Below are 27,327 nucleotides of genomic sequence, written 5' to 3' on the forward strand. Positions count from 1 at the left end.
ACTTTATCTAAACATGTTTTAGAAAGATCAAAGAAATAACTTTAGTACTGAGAGGCTTTGTCCCGCTCAGTCAAGGATCACACTCTGATGCGTCACAGCACATCTTGGATCTAGAACATATATACCATAAAATCCTATTTCTCTGAAGTCATAATGAGCTGTGTGTGCATAGTTTGAGAAATAAGCATTTGAATTGAAAGTGATCTAATGTTGTTTCTATTTTTAACAACAACAAAAAAATTAACAGACCCCTTTTTATTGACTGATTGTTAATTTAAATCCTTTTTACGAGTACTTTCTAGAAGCTGAAAAAAAATAGTGTTCATGAACTGATGTTTGTTGTTTTATTTACTGTATTTTTGTGGTTTGTGTGTGTGAGTATAGCAGACCAAGACCAAGTATGAGATTGAGGCGGAGAAGAGGGAGCTGGATCGGCTGCTGGAGAAGAGAACCCAAGAAGTGGAAAACCTTTCTGGTAAGATATAAGACACACACACACACACACACACACACACACACACACACACACACACACACACACACACACACACACACACACACACACACACACACACACACACACACACACACACACACACACACACAACTCTTTGTTACATCACACGTTATCATCTTAAAGTTCATCTTTTGCTGTTTTCAGAATCTTCCTTTCTTAACGTCACAACTTAAGGAGCAAGCGAAATAAGAGGAGGAGAATAAAATAAATAAACATTCCAATATTTGTTTTTTGGTCAGTAGAGTCTTGCCTGTAAGAAAAATGACTTGAAGGGTTCCCGTCTTAAGTTAGCCTTAAGATTCATGATTTGTTTATACTACTTGGACTACAAACATAGAAAACCTATGGCCTGCATGTAGAAATAATTGATTTTTTTGTATAATCTGTAAACAATGATTAAGCCATCCCAAAGAATATCCTGAAGCAGTAAAAACAGGGGTTTGTTTTATCTCCAGTTTAAGGCCAAATAGAGTGGTGGATCTGTTACACTGCTGCAGGTCAGATATCTGAAGACAGCCTGGAAGATCAAGAACAGCCAAACGCTCCTACAGACAGCATGATCTCTGGCCACAATCTTTGAGATACTTGAAATGAATACAATAACATTTAAAAAAAATTAAGCTAAACTTGTTAGAGACTTTTTATTTTCCTTAGTCAGGAATTTATTTCTTGAGATTAATTAAATGATTTAATTAACATCATCAAGATAACATTTCTTTAAACACAACTGCAGAATTCAATCAAATTCAAAACCAGAATTCAATTTGATTAGATGCAAAAAGTGTGCCCAAGTAAACACTTGAAATACTGTGTGTATGGATTCTGTTTACATGCAACAACAAATCCCACATTAGAGAACATTGATGATGTTGAGATACTTGCCTTAACTCTTATTAAGATTTTTCTGAATGAGGCCATGGACATTGGATCTGTTTGGATTAAAACATACATTTTCCTAGTTTGTTTCAGTATCCTAATTAGTGCAAAACCAAAAAGTTGAGACAATTATAATTTATAAATGATCATAATTGTCCTTAGGTGGCTTTACATATATATACATTAATCAGATTATGATTTCTAATGTTTTTTCTAAACTTCCTGTATGTGATTTGTTTACAGAGGACGTGAAGCGTCTGAATGAGAAGCTGACAGAAACCAGCAAAGTCAAGTTGGAGCTGCAGTTAAAACTGGATGATATACAGTCATCTGAGGCGTCTGTGCAGGTAATGTTTGTGTATTTCCACCGCAGTATGCATTCTTTATAGCCTTTTCCTGCTTCTCCAATGATGGCACGTATGATTACAAATTCTTGGCTAATATTTCAGTATGTTTGCTTTCAATGGTATTCTTCCAGTGTTTCAACTTTTAACATATTCATGTGAAAACTGCATGTTTATTACATCGGCCACCAAATTATTTACTAAAGCAGGGTCAAAAAATTCGGAATCTGTGTTTGGTTCTTGACTGATCCAGTTGGCACAGAACCTCAGTACGCTAAGTTGCTAATGTGCTTTTTTGGTTCCATGTCCTGCCTCTGTATGTTGTAGCACCGAGAGAAGCGCATGGAGCAGGAGAAAGAGCTGCTGGAGAAGAAGATCGAGTGGTTAACTTCAGAGCTGAAGAAAAAAACGGAGGAATTGTTGAACAGTAATAGAGAGAAAGGCAAAGAGATACTGGAGCTAAAGGGTAATCTGAAGAACAGCAAGGAGCAGGTGAGACTCAAACAATATGCACACATTGAGTATTCATGTTTCAATCAGTTACATCAAATCAATTGTGGCACTTTGTGTGTTCTTCTCCTCCATGTGAACAAAATGTAATTTGGGCTTCACACTGTCTGTCTGTCAGCCGGACCAGATCTATGATTTACCTTTACAAGAACTGTTTAGTCCAATCAGGTCTGTCACAGACTACATCAAATGTTGACCAGTTTCAGCTTTCACTGTTCTAGATCGTTCTACTCTGATTTGACTGAAAAAACTTATTAAAAGCAAAAACATTAAAGGGATACTTTACCAGTTGAAACATGAATCTGTATTGTAATTGGGTCATGAAATAGAAATGTAAATATCCTTCTTGACCGAGAAAAGGCAGAAAGTGTCTTTTTGGCTCATGTGGATGAGAGACAACAACTTCCAGAATGCACAGCCGCTGCCTGTTCCTCCAACAGCCTCAACTAGAGTATCCCTTTAAGATAAGAGCAATCCAGGGAACACCACTTCAAAGTTGAATGAGTGTAAAAAGCATTGAAAACATTTGAGTTTTTATGCATTCCAATGTAGTCAGTCTGAACAATCCTGCTGTGTGCTGAATTACTCTCGCTGCTGTACACAGGACAACCATTGGTCCAAAAAGTGACCTTCACTCTAACAACTGTTCATGTATATAACATTGTGCGTGCGTGTAACATGTCTCAACGACACAGTGGGAAACAATGTATCCATATTTTATGAAGAATTGGATGAATCTATATCTAAATCTTTAGTTCTACTAGCGTTTGAATAACTTCACTCTTTCAGGTGACAAGACTTGAAAGTCAGCTGACTTCTCTGAAGGATACCAGTGAAAATCAAAACAAAAGAGCAGCAGACCTCAACAATAAACTGAAACAGGTAATAAAACACACACGTGATGTTTGCAGCCATGTGTAAATGATTATTGTCGACGTCTCTAAAATAGAGCTGAGGATTCTCCGACCACTGTGAAGACCCTAAACTCTAAGATAATAATAAAGTTTGAATTTACAGTAGTCGGAGACTTCTAAACAACCTACATTTAAGCCTCGGGTTCACTAAGTTATTGAAGATATAAGAACCCCAACAGTTGCTTTAGAAATTTACTTTTCACTTTTTAGTTTGTTCATATTTTTTGTAAATATTTGCACATTATATGCACATGATGTCTTTGTAGGCTAAAGATGAGCACAGTGCCATGGAGGAGAAATACCGCAATGAGCTCAATGCTCATGTCAAGTTATCGTCGCTCTACAAGGTAAGAGTTAAACTCAGCCATTGTCCTGTCATGTTGCAGCCCAGCAGGTAGACTGTATGTAACATCTTTATTCTTCCTGAAGGGGTCAGCGACAGAAATGGAGACAAAGAACCAAGAACTGAGCAGAGCTGTGGAGGAGCTCAGCAAACTGGTTAAAAACACAGGGGAAGGTAATATCATCATCATCCTCCTTCACACATGCCACATGTTGATGCAGCTTTTAAATATCATGGCTGATTGCTCCCTCTCAATGTTTTGTCCTTGGATGATTTCACATTTGTTCAAAAGGATTAAGTTTGGGCCTATTGACATTTATCTGGTCCAGCCCTGCCACACACTTACACGTATCTGATGTTAAACCTGTTACATCATCCATGTTGTGATGTAACAGGTCGGGGAAAGTAAAATGATGCATGCTGCTTTTATTCAGATATAAACCCAGAACCCCCCGGGTGTCTCACATGGCATCAGAGCAGGTTGTTTTACAAAGTTAACACCTTCTGGTTAAATATTGTTTAACCAACTCCACTGACATCATCAGAGAGCAGTGTCCTGCCTCCCTTTTCACTGGCCTCATGCTCGCCCCTCTCAGCTTCCATCACAAAACCACCTGTCCAATGAGGATTCTGATAAAACTGTACTCCCCCTTTACATTATAAACTGTCTTTTTTATTTTTAAAATCATATTCTGTGTATGTTTCCATCCAATAAGTGTTGACCTGTTTGAGTGATCTGTCTTTATAGCTAACAAGGCTCTTGAGAAGAAGGTGTCAGAGGGAGAAGAACTCAAAGTGCGACTTGAGGCAGAGCTAAGAGAAAAAATCAAGAAAATGGAGAAAGAACTGGAAAATTCCATGATGAAGGCGGCTAGCAAACAATGCTGTAAGAACAAACAACACACACACACACACACACACACACACACACACACACACACACACACACACACACACACACACACACACACACACACACACACACACACACACACAACTGTCCTGTGATTTCAGCACAATGTATTCTCATATTTGTAAAGTGTGTGTGTTCACGTAAAGTTGGATCAAAAAGACTGAAAATATCCTGGTCAAAATATAATTAAGTATACTGAAAAAAGGAAGTGACATGAGAACGAGAGGTGATAATCTATTATGCAAAGGTTGATCAGGAAAATCTTAGTTTAATTAGCCAGTTTTTCACATGTTATAACGCCACTCTTCATCAAATCAGTGGAGACGTTGCCAGCTTGATTACATACTTTTGTTGAAGAGACTGAAGAAACAAATGAATCCTAAGATTCTCTGAAATCAACGTGCATTTATCAAATATTTATATTTACAGTGGTTGGGCTAATATTATCATTTAGAATGAATGTTGTGTCTTACACAACAAGTAAAGTACAAAGGTAACTTGATTAGGGTTTCAAAAGGGGGAAGCTTTCCATGGGCAGTTAAGCTGGGGAATTTTGTAAATATTCCAAATCGGAAACTTTCCATTGGAATTAATGGGAAATTGAGGTTAATTTAATTGAACTGTATCATATTCAAGCATAAATCTAAACATTTAGTTTTGTCATGAGCAGACATCCATGCAAAATACTACGATTTAAAATCATGACATGTGTGCGTGTGATGGAGGAATGCACAGTGCATGTAGGGGGCGTGGCCTCAATAGCCCTGCAGTAAGCAGTGTGCTGTGTGCATGTGATTGTGGAATAGCAGAGATATTCAAGTGGACTGGCATGACATCTGGTTGTTTTAGTCAAGATTATACTAAAATATATTTTCCCCAACTATATTTAATTTACCTGTTAAGGGCCAACCTTCAATTGAGTAAATTCCTGGTTTATTCCCATTAATTCCCATGGAAAGTTTTCAACTAAGAAAATTCCCTGAATTTTGCAACCCTAAACTTGAGTCATGGTCTCAGACACTTTGACCTCACTGTATGTGTATTTGGTATGTGTAAAGATATGACTGGACACACCTTTTTGTTCATGTATGGTTCTAGGTGTCCCCTCTCTGTCTGAGGAACAGTTGAACTCTATGTGTCCAACAGCAGCTGCCATTGCTGCTATCGTCAAGCCTGGCATGAAGTTCTTTGATGTAAGTTAACACACATGCATAACAACAAGTGATCAAATTAATATTAGAAAACCTTCAACTGTAATCGGCTTCTTTTACTTTGTTTGGCATAACGCCAATGCTGGGGCTGTAAGACCTCCTGCAGCACTCAAACTCAGCACTTTAACCCTTTAAGGCATATTAACGCTTTCATATTGATACCACATCTGCTTCGATGTATTTTTTGTCAGTTTTCTGTTCCAAAGCAACAGACACTACGGTATTTAAACCTTCTGTTTAGAGTAGTGCATTGCCACTTAAAAGGCATTATGAGGAGATTTTCTTTAGAGAAGTCTAGACACGCTTGTTCAGGGCTGGATTGGAAAAAGACAATGAACAAGCAAGAATAGATAAAGCATCGTTGAGTCTCTGATCCTTTTCCTCTGAGTTAGTATAGCTTTAATGATTAATCACATTTTAAGATACAGCTTCACACAGACATTACTGTAATCTATAACCTAAGCCTTTGTGTCACATTGTTAATCTCATAGCTACTCATCCCTTACCTTATTGCTATGCATCCTGCAAACAGTTGTGTTTACAAATGGTAATGTATGTATTGTCCAGATATCACACAAGGCTTTCATAACTACAGGAAACTCATTGTCTCTTTAGAAGCTTCAAAATTAATCACAAAATAACATACAATGTTAGTAATTATATAATATGACTGATAGTTTTTTGGCTGATGTACACTGTTTACAATTGTTCTCACAAGCAATTTCCCCAAAAATGTTATAAAAAAGTATTAGTAAGAAGAAACATTTAGAAAGATGTCCTCTGAAAATGGTCAGTGATTTAAAAAAAAAAAAAAAACAAGTGGCAGTTAGCTGTTAAAAAGAAAAACCCCCAGTATTCTTAATTTAAGAACAGAATCTGGCTGACTGAAGCTTGTGTAGTACTTATAATGAAGGTAAAGTAACAGTAGTCTGCTTGATTTAGGTTGTTGTAGCATGTGTTGATTCTTTGTCCTCTGTCTTGTTGTTTAGCTGTACAATGCATACGCAGAGTGTCAGACGCAGCTTCAGCTTGAGAAACAGGAGGTCAGGAGAGTGAGCAGAGTGCTGGATGAGATCGTCCAGGAGGTGGAGTCCAAGGCTCCTGTTCTCAAACGTCAGCGGGAGGAGTATGAGAGCATGCAGAGATCCATGGCCTCGCTGTGTAACAAACTGGAACTGGCTCGAAGTGTGAGTGTTCATTCTAGTGTTTTGTCAAGTACATTTATTTTTATTTCATATAACCGCACGTTCTGTTGTTAAAAAATGTATTTTGTTAAATTTTTCTCATTAGGAGATCTACAGTTTGCAGAAAGACAAAGAAGAGGCCAAGCAGGGCTGTGAAGCCATGGAGAGAGACAAGTTGAGGGCAGAGAGACAGCTCGAGGACACATCTGCACAGGTTCCTACACAAACACAAAACACACACAACACACACACTGTCTCTGTAACAGGTTCAAAATAAACTGTCCCTTAAGTGTTTGCTGCAAACTACAAAAGCAAGTTCCATTTGATATTTTAAAACATTTTATTCTCAAACTTTAAATTCACTATTTTATCGATTTTGAGTTCAACATGCAACATTTATTTGATGTTTTACTCAAAACGGAACATATGGACAAATACATACAAACATGTATTTTATACTATATTGCTAATTCAAGTTTTCAGAAGCTCACACAGACGATGGCCGGGAATGTTCAGGAGAAACTGTGTGTGCAAAAGGGGTATAAGACAGAAGACATGCAGCATGACAAGAGATACAGAAATCCTCAACTTCCTTTACAAAGCTTTTATGGAAGACAATCCTATCATGGGCTTGCTTTTGTAGGCAAACTCGACATGTGCCAACATTAGTCACATGTTGCTGAGGTGTGCTGTGTGAAGTTATTGATATCTACAGAGAAAGGTTGTCTGTTGGGTTTAAGTAAATCAATTTATTTAATACATACTCTTTATTCTGTCTTTGTGGGTTATTTAACAAGTTCAGCCATCGGTTTCTAGGAGGAACTTAAGTTAAAAAGGAGTTCTCAGTGATATCTTTATCTCTTTAAAGTACTCAACAAAAAGGTGAACAGGATTGTTAAAATGTTTTAGTAATAATGAAAAAATAAGAGAATAACAGGAGGACCCTAAACATGGATGCAAGTGCTTCCAGTCATTCATTTTTCTTGTATCTAGGTGTGTACTCTGCTGGTGGAGTTGGAGGAAGCCAGAGGTAATCAGGTGACAAAGGAAGACGGCAGCTCAGCCAACATTTCCAGCACCAGCGAGGTCATCAGTTCATGCCAGCTGACCTTCCGCAGTGTGAATGAGCTGCAGAGTCAGAACCAAAACCTTCAGAGGAGGCTGAGGGAGCTGGAGGAGGAGAAGGACCGACAGCAGAGACAGCACACATCTGAGCGGTAATGTTTCCAACTGACTGTTTCTGTACAAGTCACACCCAGGTCCAAAATCCAAAGGTTAAAGACAAGTGATAGGTGCAAAGAAGAAATTAATTTCTATTCATTTTCAGTTTCAGTGGGATAAAGAGAGAGCAATAATATGATTTGTGAGTTGTTTTTCATGAAATAATGGTGGTATAACCATCACATGTTTGAGAGTTAGGAAACATAAAGACAAATTTACATTATTAAACCGCCATTTCGTCATTAATAAGTGTGTAAGAGTTTTTGAATCAGACTTCCACATAGAGGAACATATTGGTGTATGGGATTGATCCATTGATCTAAACCTACATTTTAACAAAAAAATGTCCTGGAAATGATCTTTAGAAAAGAGTGGGAACCCCAAATGTCTTTAGTATTTAGGAAGTACTGTCTTTGTCAGTATCTTAGAATTAAGATAAATATATTCTTTATTAATCCCACGAGGGGAAATTACATTTTACACTCTGTTGTTGAACATGCTATACACACACATGCACAAACAGGATCCTGTGAACATTCACTAATGCAGAGATTTCAGAGTGAGGGGGCTGCCCACAGAGAGCTCCAGAGCTGGTTGGGGGGGTACGGTGCCTTGCTCAAGGGTACCTCAGCAGTGCTCAAGAGGTGAACTGGCACCTCTCCAGCTACCGGACCAATTTCCAGACTTGATCTGCACCGGGACTTGAACCAGCGACCTTTCACTTCAGGAAATGAATCAACTTAAGCGAACCCAAGTTACTATACAAATCTTTTACATGCACCCATTATTAAATCATATAATTAATATTATAGTACTCATTAGAGGGAGATGTCAGAGCAAAAGTTGTGTGTTTGTGTCGCTGTTAACAGCTCTACAAACATTAAAAGTCCAATTTTTTATTTAAACATTTTACACTTTACTGTCATCACAAAAATGAGTTCTAACATCCTTATTTTTATTAAAACGACTGGTGTACTGAAAGTTACTATAGCTCTCCTTAACAAGAGTAACTTACTATCGTGTGGAAGAAGCTGTGACTCTTTTTACTGAACAAGCCAATTCATTGATATAAGCTCAGGTGAAGCTCTATTGTGTCATTGATAATGATTACAAATGTTTTCGGTTTTCTTCAGGGTGTCAGATTTAGAGGGATGTGTGAGTAAGCTTCAGAAGGAGGTGGAGCAGCTGAGGGAGCAGAGGAACCAACAGAAACAACTGGCTGACTCCAACAGCAGACAGAGAGACATGTACAAAGCCTTGCTGACGCAGAGCACCGGCTTCAGCCTGCCTCCTCAAGGTGACACAAAGAGGCCGACGTCTCTGTGACTTTATTTTACTTTGACAGTGCAATGATGTTAACGGAATAAGAGCCCTTTGTGTGTATCTGCAGGTCCAGACTCTTTATCCCACACCGCCTGCGTGAGGCCCACGGTCCCAGCTACTCGCTCTACTCCTCAAAGAGCTGCAGCTGCTGACTCAGCACAGACTGCCCAGGCTAAAGCTGCTTTAAAACAGGTATGCGCAAGCGTTTACAAACACCCTTAAATGTCAATGCCTTCACATCCTCGTATAAATTGAGTGAAAAAGTGTGTGTGTGTGTCCCTCCCCAGCTGAATGATGCCTTCACTTCGTATAAGAAAGAGAAGGCGGAGAATGACAGGATGTTGAATGAGACAAATGACAGACTGCAGAATCAGCTGTCTGGACTTCGCATAAATCATGCCAAGCTGAACTCTCAACTAGAGTTCAGCAATAAGAGGTCAGTTACACCACTCCTGGTGCTTTTTTTCTTGCTCCCTATTTCAGGATTTGAAGATCGATGTATTTTTAAAGTCTGTGTTTGTTCTGGTCGTCTCTTTGATTCTCAGGCACGAGATGCTCCAGGAGACTGTCTCTGCCTACCGCAGAGAAATCTCTGCACTTCAGGATAAGAATCAAAAAATGGCTGCAACTGCCCAGCGACACGAGCACATCATCCACACGATGAGCCAGGACCTGGGACAGGCTAAAGAAAAACTCGCACTTGAAGAGGTGAGAAAGAAGGGAAGCTATATATCATTCCACGTTTACATATGATGTTGGAAAGGTATCAACTCTATAAATTCGTTACACATTGACTGAAAGTTGGACAAAGTATTTTCTTTCATTTTTTTAACATGTTCTTGTTGTGCATTGTGGTAGGGAATTTCAAACAGTGTACCATTTGGGGCGGCTGGGGCTACTTGGTAGAGTCGGTTGTCTCTCAATCGTAAGGTTGGGGGTTCGATCCCCAGCTCCTTCAGCAACATGCAATACTTTTTCCAAGTTACTCCCTCTGCCTCGTCAGTGGCATTTGCCTGTGTATGAATAGATTAGTTACTTCTGATGGTCACTTTACTCAGCAGCCTCTACCATCAGTGTGTGAATGTGTATGAATGGATGAGTTAATACTGATGGACTCTTTACTCAGCAGCCTCTACCATCAGTGTGTGAATGTGTATGAATGGATGAGTTAATACTGATGGACTCTTTACTCAGCAGCCTCTGCCATCAGTGTGTGAATGTGTAGGTGTGACCCGCAGTGTAAAAGCAATTTGAGGTGTCAGAAGACTAGAAAAAAGCACTATACAAACTCAAGTCCTTTTAACATTTAACCCTTTATTGCTCTAGGACAGATAAGGCCCATCAAAACCAGAGGGGAAAACAAGTCACGGCTCTTGATTGATTTTGTGTCTCCTTTGGATTTCCGCAGACAACAGAAAAAATCCAAACACAAAAATCTAGCTGGATTTCTACCAACATGGTAACTGAGTCTTTAAAAGAGAAAAAGTCATTAGAGAAGTGAGTTATGTGTAGGAGGATGTTAAAACTGAAGGAACCTGAGGCTAAAACTGTACACACAAAACAACTGGTAGAGAACAATGAAATGAAGACAGACAAACAGTATTAGTTTAGTTTATTTGTACAGTATAGGAAGCAGCTTTAGCCTTTTCGGCTCATTTCCAGCTGTAGTCCCCTGCCAGTTGTCAGTAAGCAACCTAAAACACAATCATTAAGATTTAAAATACAATAAAATACATTACATTTATAATTACAACAGGCCTAAGCAAAAGGACAAGAGACATAGATTTCACATTTACATATGATGTTGGAAAGGTATGAACTTTATAAATTCTGTGAGACAACGTTACAAATTGACTGAAAGTTGGACAAAGTATCTTCTTTCATTTTTTAAATATTCACACACAATTGGAGCAGGCACAAACAAAGCATAATCAAAGCAGTTCATGCAATAAAGACAATACTGAGGCAACAAGGGAAAAGAATAATCACAGAGGCCACATTGAAAGCACATACAAGACATGACATGGAGGCAGACAGCAGCGGTCATTAAGTTTGATAATATCATTTCAGCCTTAAGTCGTTGTTTGTCCCCTATTGGACATAGTTTAGAGTGAATGATGTGCTGTACTCTTACCTCTTTTAGAGCTGCCTTTACACCACTCCATGAAGCATATATACTTGTTGGATTTATTAAAACTTTGAGCTGAACATCACCTCGCTGTTGTCTCTTGTGAAAGGTGCGTGTAGAGAATCTGACTAAAGAGAGAGACATGCTAAGACAAGCCGAGAGTCGCCTCGGTCGAGAGAAGGAAGCCATACTGACAGAGCAGCGGAACCAGAACCTTCTGCTCACCAACCTCAAGACGATTCAGGTAACATTTAATGCATAGAGTAATATGTTGTTTTATTCAGCTAATTTTGACTGCTATACTGCAGTAACAATAAATGTATTAGGATGGTAAAGGGGACATATTGTGAAAAATCCACTTTGTGTTTTTCAACATATATCTGTGTAACCTGAGTGTCTACTGACCCACAAAATGTGAAATAAACCCATCCAGTCCTTTGTTTGTGGTCTGCATAAGTCTTATAACACAGAGAAAAATTCTCCGTTTCAAATTTGCTCTCCTTGTGATGTCACAGTGGGATTCTGGTAAAAAAAAAAAATACCCTCCAATCCACATGGACTCCACCCCCAGCCTAGAACAAAACATTTGCGCATGTCATTTTTATTCTCTCTACAGAGGAGTGATGTGTACAGGGAAAACTCGGGGGAGGGGGTCATTGCATTTAAAGAGACAGACACACCAAAATGGAGCGTTCTGAGAGAGCTGGTTTATACAGGGTCACAAACCTCCTCTGGTGCTTGATTCAGGTTATATTTTGACCAAAGCACAGCACAGATGTTTCATATAGACCACAGGGGGAATGTTTGAAAAGGTGGAGAAGGGGGATAATATGTCCTCTTTAATAGATAAAGATTTAAGACCATGGTACTTTTTCCACACTAGATATAATATGTAGCCAACAGTATCTGTTGATCCATATCTTGTTATTGTCTACTGTTTACTTGCAGTGTCTGTCTTTTATAAGGAAATAAATGATATGGACTTTTCTCTCACATTGATGTAGTTGACGATGGAGCGTACTGAGACAGACACACGGCAGCGATTAAACAGCAAGATAGAGCAGCTGGAAGCAGAACTGGCTTCAATGAAGATCAGGCTGGACCAGGAAGTCGCAGAGAGACACACCCTGGGGCGCACCATGGATGTATGTTGAGTACATTGTTATGTAATTACGTTCAGTCCTTCGTATTGTCTGACACAGCTTGTGATCTCGTTTTATAAATTCTCCTCATCCAACTCTAACTTCCACCTCCTCACCAGGCTAAGTTGTTAGAAGCTAAGAAACAGCTGGAGACCCAGAACACATTGCAGCAGAAGACCAGGGATCTTTTGCGTTCCTCTGAGCAGCAGCTTGCTGGACTGAAAGCCCAACTGTCCTCTGCTTCACCCTCTGATGCTGTTAACACCTCGAGCAGCACAGCTACTCCAGCTTCTAAAGCGTCAAGCCTCAAAGCACCAATGAAAGGTAATCGGCAGTACAGGAGCCAAGACCTTTTTTATTTTTTATTTGGACCAATAATAAGAACTTCAACAAGTGTCAGACCTCTGAAATCCTGAGATGTCTAAACATGTAGAATATATTGATGAATGATATGTTGGATAAGCATGTAATATGTTATTTAATATGTCCATGCTCTCAGTATGCTCTCCAGTGCCAACAGCCTCCCTGCAGGCCAGCCAATCAGAAAAGGAGCTTGTAGACGTGAAAGGTCGTCTGCGTACTGCTGAGGAACAAAAAAGTGAACTAGCAGAGCAACTGAAGAATGCCACTGCTTATGTACAGCAGTACAAGGCTGTGGTACTGGCTTTGGAAGACAGTCTGAAGCAAGAAAAGGAGGTACAGGTCAAATGTTTTAATATAAGTTATTAAGTAAGGAGGATCAGAGTCCCCCCCTCATATCTGTTTTACTCTCCTACAATCCACTCTTTTTTTCAATTCATGCACACCCATCCACACGTGTCAAGTGATCATTCCCTGTTGTTTAGTCTCGCTTACCTCTGGAGATCCGTCTGAAGGAGTATGAGGAGGTGCAGCAGCAGCTGGAGGAGAGGATTTCAGAAGCTGAGAAAATGAAGCAACAGGCGCAAGAAGAGAGCAGACAAGCTGTCGATGTGGTTGAAAAACGAGTAAGCCCGTTGCACACTTTTTTACAATGAAACATTTGCAGCAGAAATGGGTCCATTGTTTAAACAGTTGTTGCGTCTTTCATTATGAAGGTTTTGAGGTGGAGGGACACAAATACAATCAGTTTTTACAATATAATTTAGGACCTTAAATAACTTAAAGCAACTGTAAGTTAAATTAAAATTAATAGGAATCAATTAGCAATTAACCTTTTTAATAAAGCAACGAGTAAGGTTTTTTACCTGCTTTTTGTAAACAGACAACATCTGTGATGACTTTACAAACAAAAATTGTTTAAACAACCGAGGTCTGGACCTCACTGATATCATCGCCTCCCGCCGTTACATAACCTCATTTCATTCTCGATTCCGTTATCACAACAGTCGAGCCTCAATTTGAGATGCTTGTTAAAAGGGTTCTGTTTGTCGCCGTCCAATGTGCAAATGTTAACTGTGCAAACTATGCAGATAGCAGCCTAGCTGTTTCTCCACGCTCTGTGATATGATTGTTAACCAGCTACTTCAGCACTTAAACATCAGTGCACCCTTGCACCAGCCTTTCAGCCTACACAGTATTGAGAACCCAGTGTCTGAACTTATTTTCCCTGCCATCTTCTCCAGGTGTTGGAGCTGCAGCGCATTCTGAAAGCCAGCCAGGCAGAGCAGCAGGAGGCACTGGAGAGAGCTGCTGCTGCTGTCACACTGGAGCAAAAAGCCATACAGGACAGCCTGCTGCAGGTTCATTCATATACACTAAAACCCTTATAATTGTGTTTATCCCCAGTAAGCATGCATATCATTCAGAGCATCATACTCCTATCTGCAAGCAGCAGCATAAACATATTTGCCTTAACTATTCCCCCCCTCTGTCTACCACCCAGACAAAGCTAGCTGGAGAAGCACAGGCTAAGTATGAGCGGGAGCTGATGCTTCACGCTGCTGACGTTGAAGCTTTGCAAGAGCTGAAGAACGGTTTCCAACAAGAAGCAGTGCGGAAGAGGGAGTTAGAAGATCAACTGAACAAGTCGTCGGGTCTACTGCTGGAGAAAAGTGCAACCTGGAACACAGTGGAGAGACAGATGAAGGTAGGACGACTACGGCCTATATATCCTCATAATTAGTCAGAGTGCAGACTTTTGATTAATAATATTGTAGAGTGAGAGCGACTGCTGGCTGATGTGAGTACTCTCAGAATATATGAAGAGATCAGTGTGGGTCCCTGAAACATACAAACGTTACAAATAGACTTGTGTCATTCTTAGATTTTTACATTAGGTTACATTTACACAACACATAGTTCAGGGGCACTGGTCTGTAGTCCTTAAGGTCCTTAGCATGTGTCTTTTTGGGGATAGGGATTATGGAGGCTTCCTTCCACTGGTTGGGGACACACCCAGAATCCAACAGGTGGCAGGCTTTGGGACAAACTGCCCTCTCTCAGGTGGAAACAGGAACTGTGTGTTACCATGGTTACTCAGCAGTATCTTGCGGGAACGGCTTTTTTTTTTTTGCAGCAAATTTTTTTTCCTACATTGTTTATTGTAATTTATCATTTAAGTTAATTTATTGTAATTTTTAGAACAGGGTGTCCTAAATTAATGCAAAGACAAGGATATTATTGTTGAACATCAGAGCAGCAAAAAGTGTATTTTTTGTTGTTGAATTAAGATTTCACAAAGACATCAAATGTAGAAAAATAAAGAATAAATAGTGCGACAGTCCCTGTAAATATAAAACACTTTACAATAAATAAACATAAATTTGATCCTCAAAACACATGTGAAGTTGTTAACGTCTGTATGAGGATATTAAATGTCTATCTTAGTTGGAGCAGTGTTTATTGACACTTGAACTCACATGTTGCTGTCTCCATGACGACCGGACACAATAGGCGTTGCACGTGATCCTAAAGTCGGCATCGGTGCACACTCGCTGGTGGAGGGTTTTATAACCCACTACCACTCCTCGCTAGTTGGTTTGGGACGGACTTAATAAGACGGACCCTCCGCGAGGACGCGCAAACGGAGGAGTAGTGGGTAGGGGTAGTGGCCGGTTTGAAAAAGGGCCCAGCTTTTCATCAACAGGGAGGGCTTTGTGGGTGGAGCAGATCCAGTTGGTTGGTGTGCTGCTGCTGTTAGACCGGGTGAAGGTGTTGAGCTGCTCTGCAAAGTAGGCAGGTTTAGGGGCTCTGCCCATCATGATTTTTAAACCCTGCCATGCCTCCCTTGCATTTCCACAGGTTAATTTGTGCTCCTACTTGTTTCTGTAGATGATCTTAGCCAGCCTAGCCATCCTTCTGAACTCTTTCTCTAATTCCTTCACCCTGAGCTTGTCTCCTTGTAAGAAAATACATTTTTTTCTCGACTAGATATTCTGGTGGTGGTTGTGACATATTGCTACATATTGGGCAGATGTGGGGTTATGCCACACCTGTTAAAATCTCCCAGTACAAACACTGGCTCTCCAGTCTGATTGACAGCTCTGTGCTCAGCAGCCAGGTCCCTGGTACGTTTGTACAGTCATTTGGGAGAACCCTGCTCTTGAAAATGTCTTGCCTCTCTGATTGGTCATAACGGGACGGCTCTCCTTCAGGTGGATCTCGCCAACAAGAGTCGTGTCTGTGAAGACCTAAGAAAGCAGAATGCGCTCCTGCACCAGCAGATGGAGGAAGTGTCCACCAGGAGTCGTCAGACGCAACAACAACCGCAATCACAGCAGCTTGACCTGTCATTCAACGAGGAAGGGAAGACCACTGAACAGATACTTGAAATACTCAGGTAATGTCTTTGTCTTTTCCCTTCACACAGAAACGCACCGTTTTGTAGAAATGGATGAAAACTATTTTTTTAATTATATTTTTATTTTATATATATATTTATTATATATTTTTTTAAACTACATTTTCCATATATGCACTCTGTATCCCAACGTATTGTAATTGGATATGCTGTGGCTCTGCATATTTATGTGTTATAGGTTTGTGCGACGGGAGAAAGACATCGCCATCGCTCAATTTGAGGCAACAGAGGGAGAAGCTCTTCGTCTCAAACAGCGAGTGGAACACCAGGACAGAGAAGTGAAGGAGCTTAAGGAAGCTCTGAACGCTGAGAGGGAGAAAATGCAGGTATGGAAAAAAGTGACATAAGTAAGGATGGGCAATGAAATTCAGGGGATTTGGACAGTTTACTGATTGGTAGCCACGAGCAATTTGCAAAAAAAAAGCTCTATTTGATAATTGCTGTCTGTTTAAACGTCTTTTCTTCGGCTCAGGCTACAGCAAAGATGCTGGCGCAGCAGGAGGAACAGCTGAAGAAGATGCAGACGATAGGTGCCCTCCAAGAAACCAACAGGCTGCTGAAAATGGACAGAGATAAACTGGAACAAGAGCTGAAGCAATTTCAGGCTAAAGTAAACTCCAAGTTTTACATTTGAATGTTTGTCCTCTTGTTCCTCTTACTGGTTTTAAGTGTCGCTACAGTATGTCTGAGGGTTCAGTCACTTGATCAATCCATGCTTATTGCTTTCATGAAGTGGCTGAAGCTCATTCAGGATAACGTTTTTTCAAGGAGGACTAATATCTGTCCATATAAGTTTTACTTTTAAAGCATGTAACTTACAATTTGTGTTATCTATTTGTAGGTTTTATTAAGATAAATGTAAAAAATAGGCTTTAATAACTGTTGTTTTTCAAACTTTTATAAAGATTTGAGGTCTTATTTTATGCCTGGTGTTTACACTTAAGGAACTTCAGTTCCATTTTCACCATGATCCCTCACACAGGGTCTGATCCTCAGGCAGAGTTCCTTAAATACAGCTAAAGAGAAATGTTTATTTGACCGTCTGTTTTGATTTTTAAAAACTCTTTGATGCATCAGGTAATGGCTACCCAATGAGTTTTACTGCTCCGATGCACCGGTACTTTACATTTTGTGCGTTCTCATGATTTTTGGGGATTGAAAAGAGCGTTGCTGTTTCACCAATAAATATAAATAGAGCAGATCGGACCAAAACATAGAATAAAGTCAGTAGAAGAGGACATTTCCCTTCAATGTTCTTAATCTTCTGTTAAGCTCACAACATGCCTCCTCTTCTGTTTTCTTCGGCCTCCGTCAGGTTATGAAGCTGCAGTCAGACATTGGTCCTCTACACCACTCTATGTCTCAGCTGTCAGAAAAAAATGGCTCTCTGTGTGCTGATAAGAAGATACTAGAGGACGACCTAAAGCGTTGGAAAGCCAAAGCACAGGTACTTTCACTGTTTGTATAAACTCACAAACCTGCCTTTTGTATACCTGGTTTATGAATTTTCTTTCTCAATTGTACTACAGATGCACTTTAAAGAAAAAAATCTTACTTTCTATTTGAATAGTATTCAAATATTTCAGGTTATCCTCTTTTTCACAGTTGTATTTTTGTTGTGTGTTTCATTTAAACTTGTCCCCGTGCAGCAACTGATCAGTCAGCAAAAAGATGGCAATGATGAGGAGAGACAGAAATTTGCCTCTGAGAGAGAAGCTCAGCAGAGACGTATCGCACAGCTCGCTGAGGAAACAGCCAAGCTAAAGATTGAACTGACAAGGTAGAGCACCTACTCAGACGCACATGAGCTCAGGTTTAAAGCAAAAACATAACATGACACTGACATGCCCAGATTTGATCAAAACACAAAAAAACATAAGCACATTAAATTAATCCAGACTGACTATAATTATCCTTTGGTTTGTGCCTGACCTTAAACCATTAATTAATCAGAGGAGCAATTACAGACGGCTGTTTTGTTTCAAGGCAGATTGATCGATTCAAATAAACTCAGTGAGATTTTTGTATCTGTGCATTAGAGCCAATGTGAGCAGTAACTCTGCTCAGTCCCAGCTGCAAGCCTTCAGAGACTCTGTCGCCCGTCTGACGTCAGAGCGCGACTCGCTAAAGAAAGACGTGGAAACCAAAAACGGTGATATTCTGGAGAAGATCAAGACTATCAACCAGGTCAAGAAGATTGGACGACGCTACAAGACCCAGTATGAAGAGCTCAAAGTTCAGCATGACACGGTGGGACTGATTTATACATTGGTCTAAGTTAACGGCTTCTGGAGCCAGTCGGATTAAGTATGGAAAAAATTACATTTTTTGTGTGTTTTTTTTTTTTTTCAGGAAGTGACTAAAACCCAGGAGGAACTCAACAAGGCCAGAGAGGAGCTCAATACATTGAAAAACGAGGTTCAAAATAAAGACGAGGAGGTGAGCAGGAGAACTGGAAGACGTATTAGCCCCGCCTACAACATTTTATGAATATCTCGGACACCAGAATAAAAACAAACAACTTTATCAGATAAGGGGGGGTTTATAGTACATATTTAAACTGAGTTATATTGTAATTTGATGCTTACAACTTTCCCAAGATGGTTCATTATGTAATCAACATCACCCCCGCTTACTGGTTTGCATTTCATTTTCTGAAATATTGCCTGTTAGTTCACACTGTAGAGCGATGTTGATAGATTTTCACAATAGAAACTCCTATCTTGTTGCTTTTTGTTATTGAATGAATATTTATAATATTTATGGCCAATGCTTGTTTTTTATTTTTATGTACTTAATAATGATTTCAGTCATCGCACAACATTTGCATCTGAAATATCAAATACAGTATTTTTCAACCAAGATTGTATTAAATACATCTCTGTGTGTGCAATGTTCTTGTTTTGAAGTAATCATATCTTTCTAACAGGATGTTCAACTTATAAAGGTTGTTGTTGTTTTTTCACACAGGTCCAAAAATCCCAGAAGGAGCTGGAGCAGGCCAAGAAGGAAAACCAGCAAGCCAAAGAAAAGTTCCAGGAGATTCAAAACCAATTATCACAGAACCAGAACCAGCTGACAGAGGTACTCTGACACCAGTTCAGTCCAGTTCACTTCAGACCTTTATCGTCCCTGGAAGGGGAATTTGATTTACAGCAGTGGACAAAAAACACAACAGATAAAAAGACAAAAGGCAGAAAAATTAAAAAAAAATGTCAGTTCGTCGAGCATTACAAGTCAGTCAGCCCACAATTGCTGTTATTTATTTTATAGAGCTCTTGATGTTAAAGTCTTAGATGTCAATAGATTCAGCCAGAAAAAAACTGGAAATGGAGATTTAAAAATAAGCGGAAAAACATAATTGATCAATTTTCACATCTTTATAGAGGGAAAGAAGCCAAAATTATTTACTTCAAATTCTGTTTACAGCAGCAGCGAAATGTATTACGCTGAATTGGCTGAAGCCCAACCCCCTACCTATGACTTACGGATACAGACATTGTGGGATGTGTATGAAATGGAACAAATAACACGCTCAGTGAGGCTTCAAAAACCCAAATTCAATAAGAGATGGAGCTAATGCAATAAAAAATAAATAATGTATGTGTGTTTTACTGCTATTTCTTTATTCTGTACTGTGCCAAAAAATGGTTGAACATTTTTTTTCACATATTTTCTCTTCAAGGTTCAGTCCCAGTTGTCCCAGACCAAGACTCAACTTCAACAGAATCAGAACCAGCTGACCCAGAGTCAGAAGGAGCTTCAGCAAAACAAGACCAGCAGCCAACAGGTAAGAAGTAGTGCCACAACTACAACACCTGATAAAGATGTTCATTACTTGAGTTGAAATCAATTGTTATCATCTTAGGAACTTAAAATGTTTATTACCATTGGATCAAGTGTCACAGTCATTTCAGAACTATCAACCGACCACTGACTAAACACCTTCTACATTTAAAGGTACAGAACCAGTTAAAATCAACTCAGTCTCTAGCTCAAACCCGCCTGAACCAGATCCAGCAGCTCCAGAGGGAGCTCCAGCAGGCTAAAGAAGCTCTTCAGAAGAACCTTGCTAATCAGAAGGAGCTACAGCAGACCCACCAAAGCAGTCAACAGAGCCACAACCAAGAAGTCAGCAACCTCAAGAGGGCCCTTTCTCAAGCAGAGAACAAGGTGTTTACTCTATTTATTTACTTTAATTCAATACTTATTCCAATGCCCGAATTTCCCCTCTGGGGATCAATAAAGTACTATCCTATTATTACTTTAAAACATTATTCAATTTAGAGATCATATAAGTTTGCAAGGGCTGAATGCAGCTTCCTGTCCAATTTCCAATTTGATCTATAAACAAATTAATCATAAAATGTAAAAGATTAAATTACAGACTACTTAATTGGCAGTTACAATGTATCTTATTTTTAAAAATTTCCCAAAGGTATGTTCTTCCATATATTTGTTTTTCTAACTAATGTTCTGCCCATATTTGCATTTCTTTCTTTCACTTTCAACAAGTTTTTCGACTGTCTTTAAAGAAAAAATATCTAAACCAAGGGATGGCAACCTTCTCCATCAAAAGAGCCATTTTTGCCCGCAGACCCCCCCACCCCCCTTAAAATCTGTCTATAAAACACAGACACCCCCAAGAAGAATTATTTAAAAAAATAAATGTCTCTAAATATGACTTTTCTGTTTACACATTTCTAACAGATTGCCTCCCGGTAAGACTGGAAAGGAGTTTTTGCTCGCAGCGCCACTGAGGCAGAATACGAGGCACATTGAATAAAAAAATAAAGAAATAACCTAATGGTTAAAAGAAGGGCCTCACATGTTTAACAGTCAGAGACTATAAAACACTTTGAAACAATAATAATACAAATCCATAGTTTAAAAAACCCCAGATCTAGACCATACTGCACACCCTAAGTGCATCTATATACTTATGATACTTCGCTTGCTGATATTTAAACCTCTGTGTAATACTTGTGTAATACTGCTGTTTGCTAATCAGTGCACCATTGTTCTCCTTTTAGGTGTCTGAGCTTCAAGGCACTCTGGACAGCGTGCAGAAGGTTTGGAAAAGCTTCAGACTGAATATCTTTTTAAGTTATCTTCATACCTGTTGTATTGTGTTGTATGTTTTCTTAAGGATCATTGTAATGCTTCCTATATAACATACTTTATTTACATAATGCATGATTGAAGGAACTAGCTACTATGGGTTAAGCTTAATCTGCATAAATTCTGATATTTAATTTGGAGATTTTCTGAGGAAAGGCATTCACATGGTTTGATTTTGAATTATCATGGATACTTGATTGAACACTGCAGATTGTGTAACTCTACAAATATCTCTCCCTAAATAAATGTTCCCAATCCTACCTGACTCTTCTATTCTTCTTCTATCCTTACCCTAATTCTTCTATTCATTCATGCACAATGCCTTCTTTCTCCCTAAATTTCTCAGGTAACAGTAAATAACTTTTTTTGTTTTTTCTATTTCTGCTTTTTAAGGTCATTGGTGACCGTGACGCAGACATTAAGTGTCTGCAGGAGCAGCTAACAGAAGCTAACCAGGCTAATCAAACTATTCAAGCTACACAGGCCAACCAGAGCCAGAGCTCCCAATCCATCCAGGCCAACAATGCTAACGTTGCTAGTGAGGCTAACAAGGAGCTACAGGAGGAACTGACAAAACTCAGACAAGAGGTATTTCCAAGTCCAGCTGTCAAAATCAAATGTTTCATTTTGTTATAGTGACAGATCAGTTTCAAGATCAAGACCCAGCCGGGCAGGCAGCTTTAAAAAATTGTTAAACTAGTAAATGTAAAGTCAAATGCTAATGTAAAACTTTATTATCCAGAAAGGAAAGATCAGTTTTGTACACGATTACACAAGTCAGTGAATTTAAATAATAGTTTCTATATTAACTTACAGAATGTTTGTGCACATACTGTTGTCCATATGTGTTGATTGTCTGGGCAGTCTTTCACAGGATGGTGACGCCAATCTGAACTTTAAAAAGACTGAGATGTTCTTTTCATCCCGTCATGTTACTAACCTGTTACACAGTTCACCTTATTGATAGTGAAACATTCCGCTAGGTGTTCTTAACATATGTTGTCTTTGTATTTTTCATTAATATGGGGTTTTGATTTTTTTGAAAATCAACACATTCTGTTTTTGTTTTTACATTAGTGACAAGTGGCCAACTGGATGCAATGAATTCTAGTTGAGTAGTTTGTCAACCATTTTCCAGCCAGAACTATCAAGGTTCTTATTCAATGTATAAATACTACATTAAAGGCAGAATGTGCAACATTTTAGACATAAATATATCCGAAATCAAGTACAAGTATACCCTCTGAACAGAGGTGTAAAGTAAAGAATTACATTTACTCGCGTTATTGTAATTGAGTAGTTTTTTGCTGTACTTACTACTTTTTAAGTCGTTTTTAAAATCTGTACTTTTACTTTTACTTAAGTAGGTTTTCTGTTAAGTATTGTAATTAGCTACATTTTAAATCACATCCGTTACTGATGAAAAAAAAAAAGCGATGAACACATTTAGTTACGGAAAGTTTTTCACAATAAAAGTCCGTAATTGCCATCTCTCTGATGTGCTTTTATTTTGAAGCAGATGTATGAGGAAGTTGGGTGTTATAAGCTGCTGCAACTTAACACATCTCAGATGTGTGAAAATAAATACTTAGAAGCTTCAGTAGCTAATAGGTAAACAAACAGTGACTAAAACATCTAATATTTAATCTCATAAAGGCTCATTTTAAAACAATAAATGGATTATCTTTCATCTCAGGTTTAGTTGCAGCTAAGTCAGCCTTTGAGGCTGTCTTTGAGACTAACCAGCCTCAGAATAATAAAACTAAAAACACTAAAATACTCTTTACACTTTTTATGATTGAGGCAAAGATCCTTTTAGTATTTTCTTAAATAGTTTAAAGTCTTTCTATGTGTTTTTCGCACTTAAATGTAATACAAATCAAGTATATCCTCTGAAAATAACTCTGTGAGTCATGACTGTCTACAATGGGTGTAACACCCGAGTCCCACTGTCTGTGATGTTTTCAGAGTTTTCAGAGTCCTATCTTCACTTTGTTTACATCGCCAGGACGGCCGGCTGACTCCTCCCCTCTTGTATAAAAGTTGTTTAATTGAGGGACTAGAGAAAAGAAGAATAACATACTGTACTCACTGCTTAACTGTGTTTCTAGATCACGCTCATTTCAGGTAAATTTACATGCAGTGTGAAGATACGAGCATAATAAAGATCGCTAGCATTAGCATGCTAACACAACAATGCAGCACAAGTTGTTTTGGTTTCATGCTGGTGATCAAGGGCGACATCTGCTGGATCAAAAAATCGCATTTTCTTCTTTTAATGTATAATAATTAACGGTCAACTGTTCAAAAGCCTCACTCTAATCGATGCAAAGCTCACTCTCACTGGCACGGTTTCATCTTTCTGTTTGTTTGTTTTTTTCTGTCTCTAGTCCTTAAATATCATTCCCTATAGCTGATATAGTGCTGTGTCGTTTCCCTACAGCTGTCCGAGGGCAAGAACAGAGAGGAGCAGCTCGGACAGCAGATAGCTGAACAAAAGGAGAAGACTAAGAAGGCCATGATGGGTGCCAAGGCAAAACTCAATCAGCTTATAAGTAAGATTCACTATAATACACAGACATGCTACCAAAACACAGCAAACAAAGCAACTAAGACATCCATATCTTCTAGGTTCCAATGAGCAGCAGAGTAAGGAGATGGAAGAACTGAAACAAAGTAAGGAGGAAATGGAGGTTAGAATGAATGCTCTCAAGTCTCAGTATGAAGGACGATTTCAACGGATGGACAGAGAGTTAAGGGAACTGAGAGAGACACAAGTTCACTCTGAGCCCAAAGAGGAGCTACAGGACACCAGCGGAGCCAAGGTACACGCTCATCTTACCTGCGGACATGATAAAGAATAGAAAGCACAACCAGAATCTGACTATTGTGTTTTAATCCTTTCTCTGTAGATATCAAATCTTAACACCGGTCCTCTACAAGAACATGCATGTGTCATACATTACATCTGTTTTTGATTGCTTTGTTTATTTTATTTTATTGTTTGTTTTTCCAAAAAACATTTCCACCCTCTTGAAATGTTATGACCTTTTAAGAAAGGTTTGACATTATTCTTTAATTTTTTTTAACTTTATTGTTTAACTATAACTACATTTAACTTTTTTCTAAATAATGTAACAAAAGTCTCTTAACGCCCCGTTTTCCACCGAGCAGTCCGGTTTGGGTCATTTTGGTACGGTAAACGCTGAACTTGCTTGCGTTTCCACAGCCAACCGTACTCTTACTTGTTAAGCGGTGTGTAAGCTGCGTCAGCTATGTAATTGTGTTGGGCTGCTATGATGTCTCACAGAGTAGCCAGCTGTTAATTAAGTTCAACAAAGAAGAAGAACAGGTAAACAAAATGACCTTTTAGGGTCTGATTGGTACCTTTGGAACCCTAACAGAACCATCACTGTGAATATACATGTATATATATATTATTTAATTTAAATGATCAATATACACACACTTATTTACGTAAATACTGTAATTGACATCTTAATTGACCCATTTGTCACATTTTACTTATCACTGCATTTTACTTATCATGTTACTTCAGCATCTTTTGCACTATTCACCACTGCACTGTTTCTTATTTAGTCATGTAAATATTAGTCTTTTCTTATGTTTATTGTTGATGTTTAATGTTGTACCTGTTCATAAGAGAGCACAGTTCACCCAAGTTAAATTCCTTGTGTGTGTAAGCATACCTGGACAATAAATCTGATTCTGATTCTGTGAAGGGTACCAAAAACGTAGGACGGGTCCCTTATTTTGGTACCATTCCCAACTTCTGACGGTGGAAACATCAATAAATGGGTACCTAACTGAACCGTACTGAACGGTACTGACTGGTGGAAACGGGGCTTAAAAACAAATATCTTACTGTGCTGCATGACTTACTCTCTGAGTAGCAGTGTTTTGTCTTCTCATTGCAATATAACAAACCAGTATCTTCTTTTAGGTTGGGGACCAGCCCAGATCTTCAGACCAGAGACCCATATCGTTGAAGAGTCCTGCCCAAGACAGGGGAAGGTAATGGATGAAAACAGACGCATAAAGTCAACCCCTGGAAACTCTGTCAGTCATAACCAATCAGATCACAAAAACATTAAAGTATATTAACGTAAGTAACTTTAAAATGTCTTCATGCTTTCTTTGGCAGCTCCAGCTCGTCTGACCCTCCAACAGCCAATATCCGCCCCACCCCGAGCACTCCATCTCCTAGCAACAAGCCAAGTCCCTCCCCGGGTAGTAAGGCTACACCTCGTGCAAGTATCCGGCCCATGGTTACCCCGGCAACAGTCCCTGTCCCAACACCTACCGCCACTGTCATGCCAACGACCCAGACCGACAGCCAGGAAGGTGAGAGCAAGAGAGAGAGACATCAAACTAAGAATTAGAACAAGTAGATAGATTATTATTTCATTGAATGTCAATATATTGCTGTTGGCCTTCTCTTCTTGCCTAAACACTGTTGGTAAAAAAAAAAATTCATAATTGATTTGACAAATAAGTGGATTTCTATTTTTACAGAAGTCCCAACACAGTCATATTTTTGTGATATCACCAAAATGTAATTTAAGAAGCTCCGTTAGGCTTTCAGAACTTTCCTTTTTTAATGTATTTTAGTTTTTCAAGCATTTGTTCATGCTTGGTTTGCTCACATTTTCCATCCTATAGCAATTGCTCTTTTAGCTTGCAGAGACACAAATCTATAGTACATACTGGCTCTCCTTAGTCTCTTGGGGTAAATGTCCCATGATTGCATATTCTTCACAAAATACCCCATAATGACAAAGTGAAAAAATAAAAGAATAAAGAACGAATATATAACATATACATACGTATTCGCAGCATTTGCTCAATACATTTTGGAATAACGCTGTAACATAACAAAATGTGGAAACTGTCCGGGTGCGCTGTATGTATGGTTTATTGGTTTTATATGTATTTTTATGTATCTGTGGTCAGTGTATTTGTAGGCCTCATGTGTTTAGCCACGTGTTACATCATGTTATTTAACTTGTCAAGGTTACAGTGTCATTATGAATACGATCAGGTGATAGCTGTGACCTCATAATGAGGTAACCGTGGGGTTTGGTTGCATTAGGACAACAGTGAAGGTCCAGGTGTAAATTGCACAGCATGCAGCTGATGGACAGTTAGTGTTTAAATGCTGATTGTCAAGTCTTGGTTTGTGTCTCTCTACAGCGCAGATAAGTTCAGGACCCTCTGTACACTCTACTGGCTCCATTTCAGTGAACACACCTGTATCACTAACTCAGCCAACCAGCACCCAGGCCACAGCTTTTGTACAGCCCACCCAGCAGCAGGCAGCCAACCAGGATGCAGGAACCAGTATGGAGGCTGAGCTACCATCGACTTCCTCGTCTCAGATTGGAACAGGTGAGCAGAACGTTGTCCTAAACCCACCCGCTGTGGCTCAGTGGTACAGTCAGTCGTCTCTCAACCGGAAGGTTGGGGGTTTGATCCTCAGCTAACATGTCCGATGTGTCCTTGGGCAAGACCTCTAATTGCTCCCGTTGCTTCATCAGCGGGGGCACATAGCAGGGTTTGAGGTGAAGTGATGGCAGCGCCCACAAGTTGGCCGTAGAAATTGTTCTATATCCCCCCTAATATTTAAAATGTATGAAATTGTTCAATGAAGAATGTCAATCATTAATAATTCACTGTGCATTACTGTAGGGTTATCACAGTCCAGCGCAGTGTGTTTTAACAGATCATTGTCCTTATTAACATTGTTAACTTTCACATGATTGTTTTTTGGTCGTTCAA

The 27,327-nt window shown here is 39.2% G+C and overlaps 1 protein-coding gene across 2 annotated transcripts in view; it reads left to right on the forward strand.

The window, feature by feature from the left end:
* The window catches only part of LOC109980128 (nucleoprotein TPR), a 38,910-nt gene that overhangs the window by 2,460 nt on the left and 9,123 nt on the right, over positions 1-27,327 (forward strand). For both annotated transcript variants that reach the window (XM_065954388.1, XM_065954389.1), the window contains exons 4-42: positions 385-475; positions 1,637-1,740; positions 2,065-2,229; positions 3,037-3,129; positions 3,428-3,508; positions 3,591-3,678; positions 4,253-4,390; positions 5,516-5,610; positions 6,618-6,815; positions 6,919-7,026; positions 7,806-8,029; positions 9,167-9,330; positions 9,424-9,548; positions 9,644-9,792; positions 9,902-10,064; positions 11,594-11,728; positions 12,489-12,629; positions 12,746-12,950; positions 13,126-13,322; positions 13,472-13,612; positions 14,231-14,347; positions 14,491-14,694; positions 16,202-16,386; positions 16,586-16,733; positions 16,880-17,017; positions 17,723-17,854; positions 18,057-18,187; positions 18,447-18,657; positions 18,760-18,846; positions 19,378-19,491; positions 20,093-20,197; positions 20,368-20,580; positions 21,441-21,479; positions 21,922-22,116; positions 23,972-24,083; positions 24,160-24,353; positions 25,493-25,563; positions 25,694-25,893; positions 26,743-26,937. In XM_065954388.1, coding sequence (XP_065810460.1) covers positions 385-475; positions 1,637-1,740; positions 2,065-2,229; positions 3,037-3,129; positions 3,428-3,508; positions 3,591-3,678; positions 4,253-4,390; positions 5,516-5,610; positions 6,618-6,815; positions 6,919-7,026; positions 7,806-8,029; positions 9,167-9,330; positions 9,424-9,548; positions 9,644-9,792; positions 9,902-10,064; positions 11,594-11,728; positions 12,489-12,629; positions 12,746-12,950; positions 13,126-13,322; positions 13,472-13,612; positions 14,231-14,347; positions 14,491-14,694; positions 16,202-16,386; positions 16,586-16,733; positions 16,880-17,017; positions 17,723-17,854; positions 18,057-18,187; positions 18,447-18,657; positions 18,760-18,846; positions 19,378-19,491; positions 20,093-20,197; positions 20,368-20,580; positions 21,441-21,479; positions 21,922-22,116; positions 23,972-24,083; positions 24,160-24,353; positions 25,493-25,563; positions 25,694-25,893; positions 26,743-26,937 — 5,596 coding nt within the window. The remainder of the gene's footprint in view (positions 1-384; positions 476-1,636; positions 1,741-2,064; positions 2,230-3,036; positions 3,130-3,427; positions 3,509-3,590; positions 3,679-4,252; positions 4,391-5,515; positions 5,611-6,617; positions 6,816-6,918; positions 7,027-7,805; positions 8,030-9,166; positions 9,331-9,423; positions 9,549-9,643; positions 9,793-9,901; positions 10,065-11,593; positions 11,729-12,488; positions 12,630-12,745; positions 12,951-13,125; positions 13,323-13,471; positions 13,613-14,230; positions 14,348-14,490; positions 14,695-16,201; positions 16,387-16,585; positions 16,734-16,879; positions 17,018-17,722; positions 17,855-18,056; positions 18,188-18,446; positions 18,658-18,759; positions 18,847-19,377; positions 19,492-20,092; positions 20,198-20,367; positions 20,581-21,440; positions 21,480-21,921; positions 22,117-23,971; positions 24,084-24,159; positions 24,354-25,492; positions 25,564-25,693; positions 25,894-26,742; positions 26,938-27,327) is intronic.

The sequence above is a fragment of the Labrus bergylta genome, chromosome 4 (assembly GCF_963930695.1).
Source record: "Labrus bergylta chromosome 4, fLabBer1.1, whole genome shotgun sequence".
Classification (NCBI taxonomy): domain Eukaryota; kingdom Metazoa; phylum Chordata; class Actinopteri; order Labriformes; family Labridae; genus Labrus; species Labrus bergylta.